The sequence below is a fragment of the Sitodiplosis mosellana genome, unplaced genomic scaffold, assembly GCF_009176505.1.
Source record: "Sitodiplosis mosellana isolate CC-2019 unplaced genomic scaffold, AAFC_SMos_1.0 Smas_scaffold_6170, whole genome shotgun sequence".
NCBI lineage: Eukaryota > Metazoa > Arthropoda > Insecta > Diptera > Cecidomyiidae > Sitodiplosis > Sitodiplosis mosellana.
The window spans coordinates 215974-229437 of record NW_022601411.1 but is presented as its reverse complement, the minus strand read 5'-3'; the positions used below and the strand labels follow the sequence as shown (position 1 = coordinate 229437).

At 35.4% G+C, this 13464-nt stretch overlaps 3 protein-coding genes across 4 annotated transcripts in view; 1 reads left to right on the top strand and 2 right to left on the bottom strand.

Annotated features, from left to right (window-relative positions):
* LOC129575907 (zinc finger imprinted 3-like) overlaps positions 1-2436 on the bottom strand; it is a 4273-nt gene extending 1837 nt beyond the window's left edge. Inside the window, exon 1 of the mRNA XM_055460143.1 lies at positions 1192-2436. Within this exon, the coding sequence (XP_055316118.1) occupies positions 1192-2436 (1245 nt within the window). The remainder of the gene's footprint in view (positions 1-1191) is intronic.
* Positions 2437-6480: 4044 nt separating this feature from the next.
* On the top strand, positions 6481-9679 carry LOC129575850 (general transcription factor 3C polypeptide 5). Its single transcript, XM_055459990.1, has 7 exons — positions 6481-6690; positions 6944-7169; positions 7363-7474; positions 7637-8156; positions 8464-8559; positions 9023-9286; positions 9414-9679. Exons 1-7 carry the CDS (start codon positions 6583-6585, stop codon positions 9480-9482), a joined length of 1395 nt encoding a protein of 464 aa, XP_055315965.1. The 5' UTR covers positions 6481-6582; the 3' UTR covers positions 9483-9679.
* LOC129575854 (josephin-like protein) lies at positions 9517-13197 on the bottom strand. Of its 2 annotated transcripts, XM_055459997.1 has the most exons (4): positions 12706-13197; positions 11867-12606; positions 11164-11335; positions 9517-10204 (listed from the first exon to the last, which is right to left on the bottom strand). In XM_055459997.1, exons 2-4 carry the CDS (start codon positions 11943-11945, stop codon positions 9904-9906), a joined length of 552 nt encoding a protein of 183 aa, XP_055315972.1. In that variant the 5' UTR covers positions 11946-12606; positions 12706-13197; the 3' UTR covers positions 9517-9903. The 2 variants fall into 2 exon arrangements, with proteins under 2 accessions (XP_055315972.1, XP_055315973.1); XM_055459998.1 differs by having other exon boundaries at positions 11867-12720.
* Between the last annotated feature and the right edge of the window lie 267 nt (positions 13198-13464).

The following is a 13464-nucleotide window of genomic DNA, read 5'->3' as shown; positions in this document are numbered from 1 at the left end:
ACATATTCCACTATTGCGAGTGTCACTTATCGCGGTAGGTTTCGCTGCGAGATATAAACAAACTGTTTCCAAAACAAACTCATTCGCCACATTTTTGTTGGAATGTAAACAAATTAGGATTTGGTATTGTCCAATGTTCAATTGTTTAAACCCCGCGATCGAAGAATGCAATAAATTTCGTTGAGCATTATTGTCTTAAAATCTAATTTGAATCATATTGGATTTTTCTGAGATTTCTTAAATCGCACCGAATATAAATGTTTATCGAAAGGATCATCGAATGATTGAATGCGAGTGTGAAATTCATGCTTAATTGACGTATGATAATGAATTGAGTGCCGACTAGCAACTGAGCTATTCGTTGATATTCCCGAAAAATGCTACAGTTCAGCTAAAATCGAATTAGGATTGGATTCTATTACGAATTTGGGCCAATAGAGTATGCAAATAGAGAGAATTCTGTGGCTTGCACAAACAATTGAAATGACATAGAACCACTCTGAACCATTCATTCATCTATCGCGTATCATTATCCAACCAACAATGAGAAAGAGCCGTATGAAAGGAGCGTGTTTTTGTTTGCGATCGAAAATACTTGTAATGTGTAATGATTGAAGAAATGAAACCGATAGACAAATAATATTTAGGAATCAACTAAAACCAAATATTTTGATATGTGGAATTTTGAACGCTATGAAACTGCGATATTATCCAAAAATCGTACGAACTTGATCAGAACGCAACGTAAAAAATTTCGTTGATATAAGACATTTGTCAAAAACAGCTTTTGTTTCATTTGATGGCTAAGAAGATATTGCTGCGAAAAAAAAACTCCGAAATAAAAGTCAACACTCTTCTCTTTTCCTGTTGCTATTTGAATTTATTTGTGTTTTATTTGAATCGAAAATGTAGTTTAAGTCTAAGGTGGTAATCATGGAGTATCATAATGCAAAAAATTATAATGTCATTTGGATATGATTTCAAATTCATGAAATAAAGTCTCTGAAATGCATCAAGCTATGAATTCGATCAATTTTACGAATCATGAAATATTTCAATTCGGCTACGTTTTATTAAATCTGTGGGATGTGCGACTTAAATTTTCTTCAAACGGTGAACCGTCTTCATGTGTTGATTGGCATTACCTGTTGTGGTAAAGATTGCTGCACACATCTCGCATTGAATCCGCACTCCGGTGTGATCTTTTCGCATGTGAATATTCAAACATTGTTTGTCTCGGCGATGCTCTTTGCACAAATGGCATTGATACTGACGGTCGCCACAGCTATCTTTATGAACCTCTTTTTCATCTTCGGTTGCGTATCCTCCGAAGCACTTGAAGCATTGGAAAGGGAATTGGTCATTGTGTGCTGATGACAAATGCTGTTTTAATGTAATCTGTTGGACGAATTGTTTGCTGCAAATTTCACATTCGATCGATCTTTTGGCTCCGTGTTTTGATTGCATGTGCCGCTTCAAATGACTCTTTTGAACAGTTTTGTAATGACACTGATTACATGCAAATGGACTTCGTTGGCAGCGCGTTTCGTGTGATTGCTTATCTTCTGGTGCGGCGAATCGTCGGCCACATTTCGAACAAGCATTCGGTAGTTCAACTTTGTGAGTCATTGAATGCCTATGAAGATCAAAGTTGGTTGCAAACGACTTGAAACAAATTGAGCACACGAACGGCTTTTCCCCGGTGTGGGTCCGCATATGTCTTATCAAATGTGATTTGTTGATTGTTCTATATCCGCAAGTGTCGCATTCGAATTGCTGGGGATTACATAGCCTTCCGTGATCGATTTTGTCTGATTCGCGCTCAAATCCTTGATAACATTTCGAACAACGGAATTGGCCGTGCGTTTTCTTATGACTGTTCAAATCATCTTTTCGTGCAAATGACTTCGAACAAACATCACACTGAAACGGCTTTTCTCCAGTGTGAATTCGCAAGTGTCTTTTGAGGTTAGACTTGTCGCTTGCCAAATGATTGCATACATGGCATTTGTGCTTCTTCTGCTTTTTGGCCGCTTGATTTCTGGGAATTGTTCGTTTGCTTTGTCTTTTGGAGCTTGCATTCCGTGTCTTTCCGCTGCAGACTGGTTTCGGTTGTTGCCCATCGATTGCGTCACCCATTGGATCTTCGTTGCCAGCATCATTGGCAGTGCTTTTATCCGATCGTTCACAAGGTGCCGAGTTCTTTTCTTTGCCCGTCTCTTCTTCTTCACATTTGATTTCATCTTTTACTTCATCGAAGTCATTGCCAAAGTCAAACGGTCCTTCGTAATTCACACGATATCTTCCATCAACTCTCGGATGTTGTACGTCAATGACGTTGTTGGGCTCTTCCTTAATACCAGGCTCTTGCTTGACTTCAACCTTTACCGACTTTGACTTGCGCTTGCATCCTCTACCAATGTTGAACGGGTTCATTTCTTGTTGGATTCAGAAAAACATTATTTTAAAATCAAATATTGAAAACTTATTAATGAGGAAATGTGATTCGATTAAATGCAAACCACGCGTGTTTGATGTATCTATGCAAAGAAAAAGTCCGCACGAAATGTGCACTCAGCGCAAATGCTCATAAGTTGGGTTATGTGTAACCAATTTTCATGAGCATCTTGCGCTTTTCATGATTTTTCACTTTTTCGACCGAATCACAAAATTTTATACTCGAAAAATGGCATCGAAACGAATAAAAAATGCAAAATATTCAACACTTACGTTTGTCGTCGATTTTTTTTCTACTGAAAATATTTCTTCCACGTTTCGCTCAAGATGTCTGCTTAACTCGGTGGCTGACGAAAGAATCTGGAACAATGTACAACGTAAGGCCACAGCATCAAAGCTGAAATTCACACACTTGCTATTGTGCTGTTTGTGTTGGTGTGTTTCGTCAAGTTTTCAACGACTCCCAGTGTATACACTTCATTTCGATCAGTAGCTGTCAATTGAGCAATTTCAGAAAAATCGGTTGAGCTTTTGTTGCCTCAATTCTGCAAACTCATTCGTTGTGCTGTTCTTGTCAAAATGTAAACCAATTAGTATAGCAGAATTACACATGTCTCGCGAACGCAACAAATACTTATTCAAACTGTTGCTCATCAAATGAATTTAAGTTAAAACTCAATTAAAGATACATGGAAATATATATCACAGTCGACTAATGATATCGTTTACTAATATTTCTGAAGAATGTCATGGTTTCGCAAAATAAAATCGAATTGAGGCTGACGAGATTGAATACATTATGCTTTTATGGGTAAGGTATTTTAATTGATTTCATTGTGGCTCGTGTAAACAAATGGAATCGCATCTAAGTCATTCATTCCATCTATGTATTATTGTTATTCAATCGATGGAATGAAGGAGATTCGCATTAGAAGAGCGTGTTTTTGCTTGTAATCGAAAATATTCGAAGTCTGGGGTTTGAAATTTCATGAAGTGTCGACAGGAAATCAAGCAAATGGACACAAATTTAAACCCCGATTCAAATCGAATACATATACGAGTAATCGGAATTATGGACGACATACTTTGAAGCTGAAACTTTTTAATGAAAACTTACAAACTTGATTCGCAGTGCAGAGTTGACTGTACCAAGATAGCATATTTTCAAAAGGCATTTGTTTCTTTCGTTAGCCAAAAGAATTGCTGCAAAAATACACACAGAAAAGAATCCCCGGAAATTTTAGGTGTTCGCCGTAAAATTTGACATTTATATATAAATTTCTATATACATTTTACCGGCAACACTTCAATTTTCCGGGCGATGACATAATTTCGAACATTTTATCAAATAATATATATATTTTACCGCTTGAAATGACAGATGGCGCTAATTTCTGTTGAAATATTTGAAATTATGTCATCGCCCGGAAAATTCAAGTGTTGCCGGTAAAATGTATATAGAAATGTATATATAAATGTCAAATTTTACGGCTAACACCTAAAATTTCCGGGGATTCTTTTCTGTGTGTAAACCAAGAAATTAAAAGCCACATTCTTCTTCCTCTCTTTCTTTTTATTTCGGTTTCCATATATTTCGAATTTGTTTCATTTAAAATGGGAGCATAAAGTTCAAACGATAGTTATGAATTTTTAAGTTGGAAGATTATATCAATTCACGAAGGAAGTGATAACGAAACATCAGAAAAATCGAATATTCCATTTTAACTGGAATTTTTGAAACGAACATCGTATTCGTAATATTTGACTGGTAACAAAAAAAAGTTCGACCGCTAAAGTATAGAAGAAGTAAAGTAACAAGTAATGTGAGTGAGATCTTTGTGGGTACATGATTTTTTACCCTAGAACGGATATCCGTTTTCCGTTTCCGTACGGAATACGCAAACTACAATTTCTAAAATATTACTCAAAAAACGTTCAAAATTCACTCCATTAGTTGGAGGCAAGATTTTTTTGGTGCCTTCAGGATTTCAAATTTTGAAATATTATCTGAAACAGAAAAAAATGGAGCCGCATACGGAATATATGATTCCATGTGTTGTTGTGTCGTATTCGGGTGGCAGACGTTTAATAATCTTGGGATTTAAACGTTGTTAACACGTGCATATGTTCTCCTCTGTTATCGGCGAGCGATCGAAGATTATTAAACTATGGAGTCACTTAAGCGGCTCCCAATATTAAATCTGACCATGGCGAACTCGTGAAAACGTTTGTATGCGTCAAATAGCATAAAAGAGCGATACGGCCCGATTTTTCGAAAAATGATTAATTAGTCAAATTAATCAAAATTGATTTACTTAATCATGATTACAGAATGATTAAGATTGACTTGACCGGTTAATCATTTCACCAATGATTAATTGATCACTCACTTAATCGCAATTCGCGCACGCGTAGGTTCATGTTCATGAAACACATCATGTGGCAATGTTTCAAGCTCAACATGAGGCTCATCGATCGATCAATTTTTGGAAAAATCGCAAAAAAAAGATTTTCGAGTGTCGACTGTCATTAAACCTACCAAAATTGATCTGGGGCCCGTTGCACCGTACAGTTACAATAATTGTAAACTTGTAAATTGTAAAATTGACTTACAATTTTACAGGTACCTGTAAATCTGATTTACAAGTTTACAATTCCCTGTAAAATTGGTTTACAAGTTTACAGAGAATTGTAAAACTGATTTACAAATCTACAATTTCTTGTAAAACGCTAGTTCTAAAGCATTTGCAATGAAAAATAGTTTTTACTTGATAAAATTCTTTTTATAAAGTCAATTCGTGAGGCAAAAAAGAAATTATTCATTTAAATATTATAAAATAATTTAAATTGTATAAAAAAAAACAAATATTGTGATTTTTTTTTCTTTGAAGGGGTTTCCTCACAGATGGCAGTGTGAAGAATAAATTTGATTTATAGAATGCCATCTGTGGGGAAAACCCTTCAAAAAAAATTCACAATATTTGTTTTTTTATATACAATCTAAATTATTTTATAATATTTAAATGAATAATTTCACTTTTGCCTCACGAATTGACTTTATAAAAAGAATTGTATCAAGTAAAAACTATTTTTCATTGCAAATGCTTTAAAACTAGCGTTTTACAAGAAATTGTAGATTTGTAAATCAGTTTTACAATTCTCTGTAAAATTGTAAATCAGTCTTACAAGTTTTTGTAAACTTGTAAACCAATTTTACAGGGAATTGTAAACTTGTAAATCAGATTTACAGGTACCTGTAAAATTGTAAGTCAATTTTACAATTTACAAGTTTACAATTATTGTAGCTGTACGGTGCAACAGGCCCCTGTTGTGGCAGTGGAATGCCCATCTAAAGAATTTTCTATCAAATCGGTATTTTGACTTTGGTATTAAATCGGTTTGCTTCTTCGAATTTTTTTGAAGAATAGCGCTTTATGGAAAGCACTTCGAATACACCTTCAGTGCCTCACATTTAACATCTTAAATAATTCCATGTCAATGCATATGGTTTGTTTTGATCCATCCTTTAATGGGCATTCTTGGCATTCTTGGCATTTTTAATTCAATCAAATGAACTGCAATCAACGATTCTTTGACGAAGAATAATTGAAGATGTTAAAAAAAATGATCGCTGCAAGTTTCTTGTGATTTTCTTCTCAAATTCTCATTTGTTCTAAAAATCAACTGAAAAAATACCGATATGGAGACAACATCAAACAAAATGTTCACTTTCAGCTTAACTAAAATGTTGCGCAAATTGTTTTCCTTCATTCCTTCTCTCTGTTCTTTCTTTCGAAATTTCATGCAATTTTCAAGAAAAATAAATAAAAATATTTCATTTGTTTTACAAAAAAAAAAACCAAAATTTGTTTTATTCTTCAACCGCATAAATACGATTTGATTTGAAAGTTTAGCACACACCATCGCGTTAGTACATGCGCTGGTACTAAATGGTGCGTTTACATCATCAACTGTCAAATGGAACATTATTGTTTAAGTCTATGCGTATGTGTGTGAAGGCGCAATTGTCACAGTTGTCAAAATCAAATGTGATCCAAACAAACTCAATTGCAAGCGGTAAATGTACGGCATTTCTCATCGGAAAATATTGATTCAAACGTTGAAATGGAGATCGAAGATAGAGATTTGGTCGGTGTTGAGTATCCGGGACGTGTTGTAAATCCCGACAATATGGTCAAAACATTGGGCGGCCTCACAAACATATCAAAAGTTGTAAGTTGCACTCGATTTAGCTTCGGCATTCGAACCTATTTTTTCCAACAGAACAATCTTTTAGTAAACAAATTCAATCATTCAATAGGAAAAAAACAATAAATTTTCCTTTTTTAAGGGAAATATTGACCTTAGAAGAAGAGTTTGAATAATTTTGTTGTAGAAAAATTAGAAAAAAAACTTCCAATGTCGTTCCTTTGCTTGAGCAATTTCGTGAAATATGTCTTTGTTTACAAAAATGTTTCATTGAAAGGTGTGCAACATGGACAAGAAGCGATTGGACTTGAAATTTCGACCAGATGATGTGTTTGCAAAGCCAATTTACGGTGATCTGAAACCAGCTTCGGGGCTTCTGTTGAAAGTTGTTTATCGGCGTCGAAGACATGATATACCCGGACCCAGTACTGAAGAAGACGACAGCAATGATGAACCAAAAATTGCTGTTCTCGGCGTTGTTCGGTCCATGTTCAAATTCGATGGTAAGAAATTTGGCTTAATTTTTGATTGCCAAACAAATTTAGAGAAGAAATTTTCTTTTTCATCTGCTGAATTGTTCGAAAAATTACATTTCTTCCATGCAATTGGAAAATAGGGAGAAAATGCTCGTGTTTCTCTTGTAAACAAACAAATCAGTTGACAATTCAAAACTAATGATGACTAAATCGTTGACAGGTTTATGTGACTATCAATATTTGCCGATTGCAACGAATCCGGAGACAAAAAAGACGGAATTTATTTACGATGAAATTATGCCAAATTGTCTGCTCTCACCCGAATGGCTCACGTAAGTGGAATTTCGATGCTTTTTCCAATTGAATACAAATTGAAATTCAATGTTTCCGATGTCATTTGGAACTATTTATTGCCTCTGTTCACCTATAGACATTCATCTTGGTTACCAAATTTGATTTTTCTTTTTTTTCTTCTCCAATTTCCCGTTTGGCAGTGACGAAGCAAGTAATCGTACCCCGTACTTCTTTCCACCATCCTCATTTACGCGTGTCGACACCGTGCAAGACAGTTTCTTCAAGAAGGATCGTTCAAAGGGCAACAAAGATCTGTCACCATTCGATTCGGCGGAATCGACCATCGTTGGCATGTCACGAAATCGACGCTTCAAACACGCTTGCTACATCCCATTCAGTCTGACCAATCCAATACCCGAGAAAGCACAGTTCCAAGCACTGAAAATGCTCAAATTCAAATTCATCACCAACGAACAGTTCAACATGATCAAAGAGTATTTGGATCGGCAGCCGATTTGGTTGCGCAGCTCATTGGCGTATGAAACGAAAATTCCACGACAAAAACTGAAAATCATTTTGCCATCGCTGGCTTATTACTTCACAACGGGACCATGGCGTTTGATGTGGGTACGATTTGGTTATGATCCACGCAAAGACTTCACCAGCCGATACTATCAAACGCTCGACTATCGAATTCGGTCGAACACTCTGAAGGAAAAGGTAACTGAGTCGAATTGAACAGGTTTCAGAGGCGAAATTGGACAAAACCAAAAAACTGATGAAATGAAGATGAATTTGGTTAGATAAAACTAACGTAGATAAAAAGTGAAACAACGAAATTTCGGTTTTTTTTGTTCCAAACTGTGGTTCTTTTCAAAAAGAATTTTCTTCAGAGAAAATCACTTTTTCCTTCATTTTTCATTTATTCACTCGTTTTTATTTGTCAACGTGTTCCAGAGCAAGTCATTTATTTATAAAAAAAATTCTCTCTCTTTCTCTCTCTCTCTCTCTCTCTCTCTCAATGCAGATTGCACGCAACAGAAAGACGAAAAGTGATTTGGAAAACACGTATCCATACTTTGAAGTTGATCGCCTGCCCGAAACTCGCCAATCATTCTACAGAGTAAGTTCTTGTTTTGCTGGTTTGCACAACCTGTTCTTTGCATTTATTCGATTTTTTCAATTTTTCTTCTTGTTGTTTTTTGATTCCAATCAATCGTTACTAGTTTCTTTTGTTTTGGTTTTATTTTATTTGTTTCAGTCGATTGTTTGCTTTATTCTGTTCTTGTCTTAGACTTTTTCCTTCATTTCACCTGAAATCCCCTTTTTTAGGACAAAAATTTCTTCTTCTTAGATTTCTTGAGCAATTTGTCATTAGAATAATTGATTTTAATGCTGAACAGTGTTCAGTGAACACCGTGAAGTCTCATAAAATTATCGAATGGGTCGAACATCTTATTGACATCATCGACGTCTGAATTTGATACAAAGCGGGACACAGAGACACATTGGTTTTGTGTTTGGCTCTTTATCATAACTTAAATCTAAAACGATTTTTCGAAAAAAAATATTCTCCTCTTTTCCAGTACTGTGATGTGCATGTGCCAAAGATTCAAGAGATGTTGGACAAAATTCCGACCCCATTATCGGGAGCGATATGCAATGAGAAAACGGGTTGGTTGCCACCGAATTTCGATGATAATTGCCGTGAAATTCTCACCGAAACGATAAACGAACTACTGGAATCACAACCGGCCGATTTTGATCCAAACACATTGGCTTCAACGTCACGAGCCGCCCTTCAAACGCAGAACAATGCCGAACAAGCGGAACATGAATGGGAATATGGTGTAAGTGGACAATGTCAATGTCTGGAGAGTGTCAGTGGTAGTGTCTAGACACAATCCATTGAATTGTATTTAAAAAAAATGTGATGATTTGTTTTCACCAAAAAAATGTCTTATTTCCATTGACCAGGAGGACGAAGAGGGTTATGACGAAGAGGAGCGTGATCCATCGTATGCTGATTATGAAGATGAAGAATGAAATGATCGAAAAGGCAAAATAAAATAACGACGAATTGATGTCAACAGTACAACAATGCCCATGTGTTTCCATTTTATTTGATTATATCTTGATTGGTTGGTTACTCTCTTTGAGTCTCAGTTCAAATGGCTGAGAATTTAGGCGGTAGCACTTATTTGTACAAAATATAAATAAAACCCTTAAGAAATAACAATTGATCTCTATTCAATTTTTCATTTTGTTTAGTTTAAAGAGTTCTCTAATATATATAACGGTAGATTTTCTGTCTTAAAAACGTCTAGCGCTATTTACACTGTTTTTAACCCCACCTTCTCCGGTTTGTTAGAACAAATAACATGTTAAGATTTTTCGGCCCAATACTAAAAACAGAAAAAAAAAAACAATCGACAAAACAGTATTTGCCGGCATGCGTGATCTGTCTCTATCGCGCATCTTCTTTGAGCCATTGCTTCGTTTTTTCCGTTTCCGTTTTCACAATCACGAACAGTTCCATGTCATTGCTTTTGAATTGGTTACTTAAGTAATTTATGACTTCGGCATCGTCACCGATGTACTCGGGTGCGTTCAGCTTTGAATCCAAATTCCAATACAATTTATCCACTTTGCGTATGGCAATCCAGTGTCGACGACGAAATGGCAGCACAATAAAACCAAACTTATATTCGGACGGCACATTCATTATAAAACCAAGTATGTTCGATGTATCGATGCAGAATGGATCTCTGTGTGGGGGCAGAATGAAAGAGAAAGAAAAACAAGCGATGAGAATATGGAAAACGGGAAATCATTTGCGATTTGGAAAGATGGTGATTTAAGTAAGTGATTAGATGGTGAAATAAATAATTAGACGAGTTTGACGAATTATTTTTGAAGAAGAAAAAATTCATATCGAATGAGACATTGTCATTTATTGGACATTTTTACACTTTTGAACATAGGCAAAAGGCCAAAAACAAAGGAACAACACGTGATATTGACACACTTCTTGAACACAATTTGATTGAACGTACAAATTGTTGCAAGAATAAAATTACAGACAAATTAAAATTCATGAATTCATCAATTTGGAAAAAAAAAATATTGAAAAAACCATTGAAATTAAATGAATTAACACCCATAGAAAGAAAGAACAACTTATGAGCTCTTCATCCATAACTGGGACTGAAAAGAACTTAGAACAAAATAGAGACAAATAAAGTTGCGAGCAAAAGTGATACAGCTCAGCATTTAGCGGAAAAGATGTTTTTTTGCATTTTTCTCGCTACTGGGAAAAGATAGCGACTAGGCGTCTTCGGCTTATTTGTAGTTCTTTTTATTTTCTACTATAATGCCAAAGACACCTAATCGTAATCTATATCCAGTAGCGTAAAAAATGCAAAAAAACGTCTTTTCCGCTCAATGCTGTGTTGTGTCACTTTTGCTCGCAACTTTATTTGTCTCTTTTTTGCTCCAACTTTTTTTCCGTCTCAGTTATGGATGAAGAGCTCATAAGTTGTTCTTTTGTTTCTATGGGTGTCAATTGGATTTGAGAAAAATGAAAACAAAAGACTGAATTTGGAAAGAAAAACAAATCAAATGAAATTGAAAATAATTCCAAAAACATCCACCAAAACATTTTTTCGAGATTTTCCCTTTGTTGACCAATTTATATCCGATTTTGTACTATTCAACGGTTACTTACTTGCGTTTATCAAACCAAATTGCTTCGTAGCCCCTCAACTGTAACGCACTCATGATAACATTCACATCATATTGTCCAAGACCGAGCATCGATTTATGGGGATTGATCCACTCGTCCGGTGATAATTGTACACAGATTTCATCCAGTTCGGATTTGGTGAATGTTTCCTTTGCTGTGCACAGAAATTGAGAGAGAAAAATTAGAATTTGAGTATTCAATTATTAAAGTAGGACGCAGCTCGCTAATGTAAGCTGTAGACTCTACGTATTAAAATCGTACCATCAATCTACTCTTTGAATTGATTATTGTCTATCATCAATAAAAATAGAAATGTCTATTATCGATAAATCAATAAATAAATTATAACAATGAGACTTCTAGTCATTGGGTCAAGTGGGTAAAATAAAGACACTTTTCAACAAAATTTTGAACAAAGGCAATTTGCCAACCGATTTCAAAGCTGAACAAATATTCCAAACAAAAAGAAAGAAAAAGAAACGAAAAGTAGAATCTCTAAATTTTGCTGTAAAAAAAAATTGATGTAATGTTTGAAAAAAGTGGCCTAAGAATGAAAATCTGCATGCACACAGTGCGAGAATGCCAAGAGACGACTCTTTTGCACCAAAACCATCTTTGTTCTCCATATTCGAATCTCCAACGAAAAAAAAAAACTGTTGTCGCAAGAAAAAACAAACAAATTTACCTTGAAATAGATTGTTGAGCGCATGCAAGGCGCATAGCTCTCGAATTTGGCGTTCGTGGTAAATTCCATGTGCTCCCATATTTGATTCGAGAAAAAACTTTGTGAGTTGACTAATTTGCGAATCAAAAGTCGAAGTTGTTGTATTTCTATGTTAAATGCAATTGTCCAATCCAGCATATAATCGATATAGACGAATATTATTGATAGCCCGTGTGCAGGAGCGAGTGAGCTCGCAGCAGCAAAACAAGTTTTTGACAATAGACGAATGATGGTTGTTTGATAAAACACTCAAAACTCGATTGATCCATTCAAAATATACAGGTAATGCAAGTCTAATTGTTCTATTCCGTTCACGCACAAATCAAATCGAACCAACCAAAAAATGCCTATTAAAATGCTGCTCCGTTGTCGCTGCAAAATCAAATGTTGTGGTGTGTTGTCATTTGATGATGTGTATCACACAGAATGCGGTGCGTTTTAGCTGCCCCGTTGTATATTTGATCGCACTAGTTGAAAGGCCAAAATTTTAATATGCGCGTAACACATATCTTCTCTTCACAAATGCATTGGTTTTGAGTTTTTTTTTGTGTCTTTATTGTTTGCTTCGAAAATATTATATTTATGAAAATCGCTTGTTGACAACTACTTTGCACTCGACCATAATGTTTTTTTTTTATTTCTCCGTTTTATTCGTTTGCTTCGGTGTTTGTTTACGAAAACAGTATACCCGTAAAGTTTAGCTGTGATTTAACATCGAAGTAGAAAGAAAAAATAAATAATAAATAGAATACACTACACACGAATTGGTTGGGTATTTACAGAAAAACACAAATACATACGATTTGCATGTGGCATGTGTGACGATGTGCATTCTGTCTCGTTTCGTTCTGGTTGTGTGCTAATCTATCCATCGCACAGTGGCTATTGTGCCAGCAGTCAATGTGTCGACATTCGATTGACGACGGAGAGAGTGTGTGTTTTGCCTCTGCTTTGCCTTCACGTTCGTTTTTTTTTTAATGTCAATTGTTATTGTTGAATTCGGTTGGAATCTGTCAATGTGAGTCATAGCATGTACCTAGTTTAGTTTAAATTTTGTCCCACAGATGCCACCATCGCAACCACGATAAATTTCTTTCGTTTTCATAACAATTTTTTTTCCTTTCATTCGTGTCTCCGATTCAATAGTCGAAGCGATATCAGTTTGCGATTCAAAATTTTTAACTTTTTTTTCTCAAATCGATCATGGCCCAATTAATTCCATTTGTACACACAAAGTCACGGTCAAATTTTCCGTCTTCTCTGATTCAAACGTTGCATTAGAGTTTGTGTTTCAGTTGATGTACCCACAGTGTGTGTATCTGTCAATGTTTCTGACAGCTTCATGACTCTCTCAAACGAAGATACATAACTTTTTTTTTTGGTTCAACATCTCTGCGATGTGCGTGTGTTTGCGTGTTTGAAACAATCGGCGACACGTCAAAACTCGATCCGAATTGTAGTGTTTTGAGTTGTGAACAACAGAGAGACTGAAGCGAGATAGACCCAATCGGAATAATACACTTTTATTTATTCGGTGAACTGATTTTAGTGAATGGTTT

Coding starts and splice junctions, on each gene's coding strand:
- LOC129575854 (XM_055459997.1), bottom strand. CDS start 11,945: ATGGGAGCACATGGAATTTACCACGAACGCCAAATTCGAGAGCTATGC. Junction 11,336..11,866: donor GCTCAACAATCTATTTCAAG/GTAAATTTGTTT, acceptor TTCTGTGCACAG/CAAAGGAAACATTCACCAAA. Junction 10,205..11,163: donor ATTTGGTTTGATAAACGCAA/GTAAGTAACCGT, acceptor GCCCCCACACAG/AGATCCATTCTGCATCGATA.
- LOC129575850 (XM_055459990.1), top strand. CDS start 6,583: ATGGAGATCGAAGATAGAGATTTGGTCGGTGTTGAGTATCCGGGACGT. Junction 6,691..6,943: donor TCACAAACATATCAAAAGTT/GTAAGTTGCACT, acceptor TTTCATTGAAAG/GTGTGCAACATGGACAAGAA. Junction 9,287..9,413: donor AACATGAATGGGAATATGGT/GTAAGTGGACAA, acceptor TCCATTGACCAG/GAGGACGAAGAGGGTTATGA.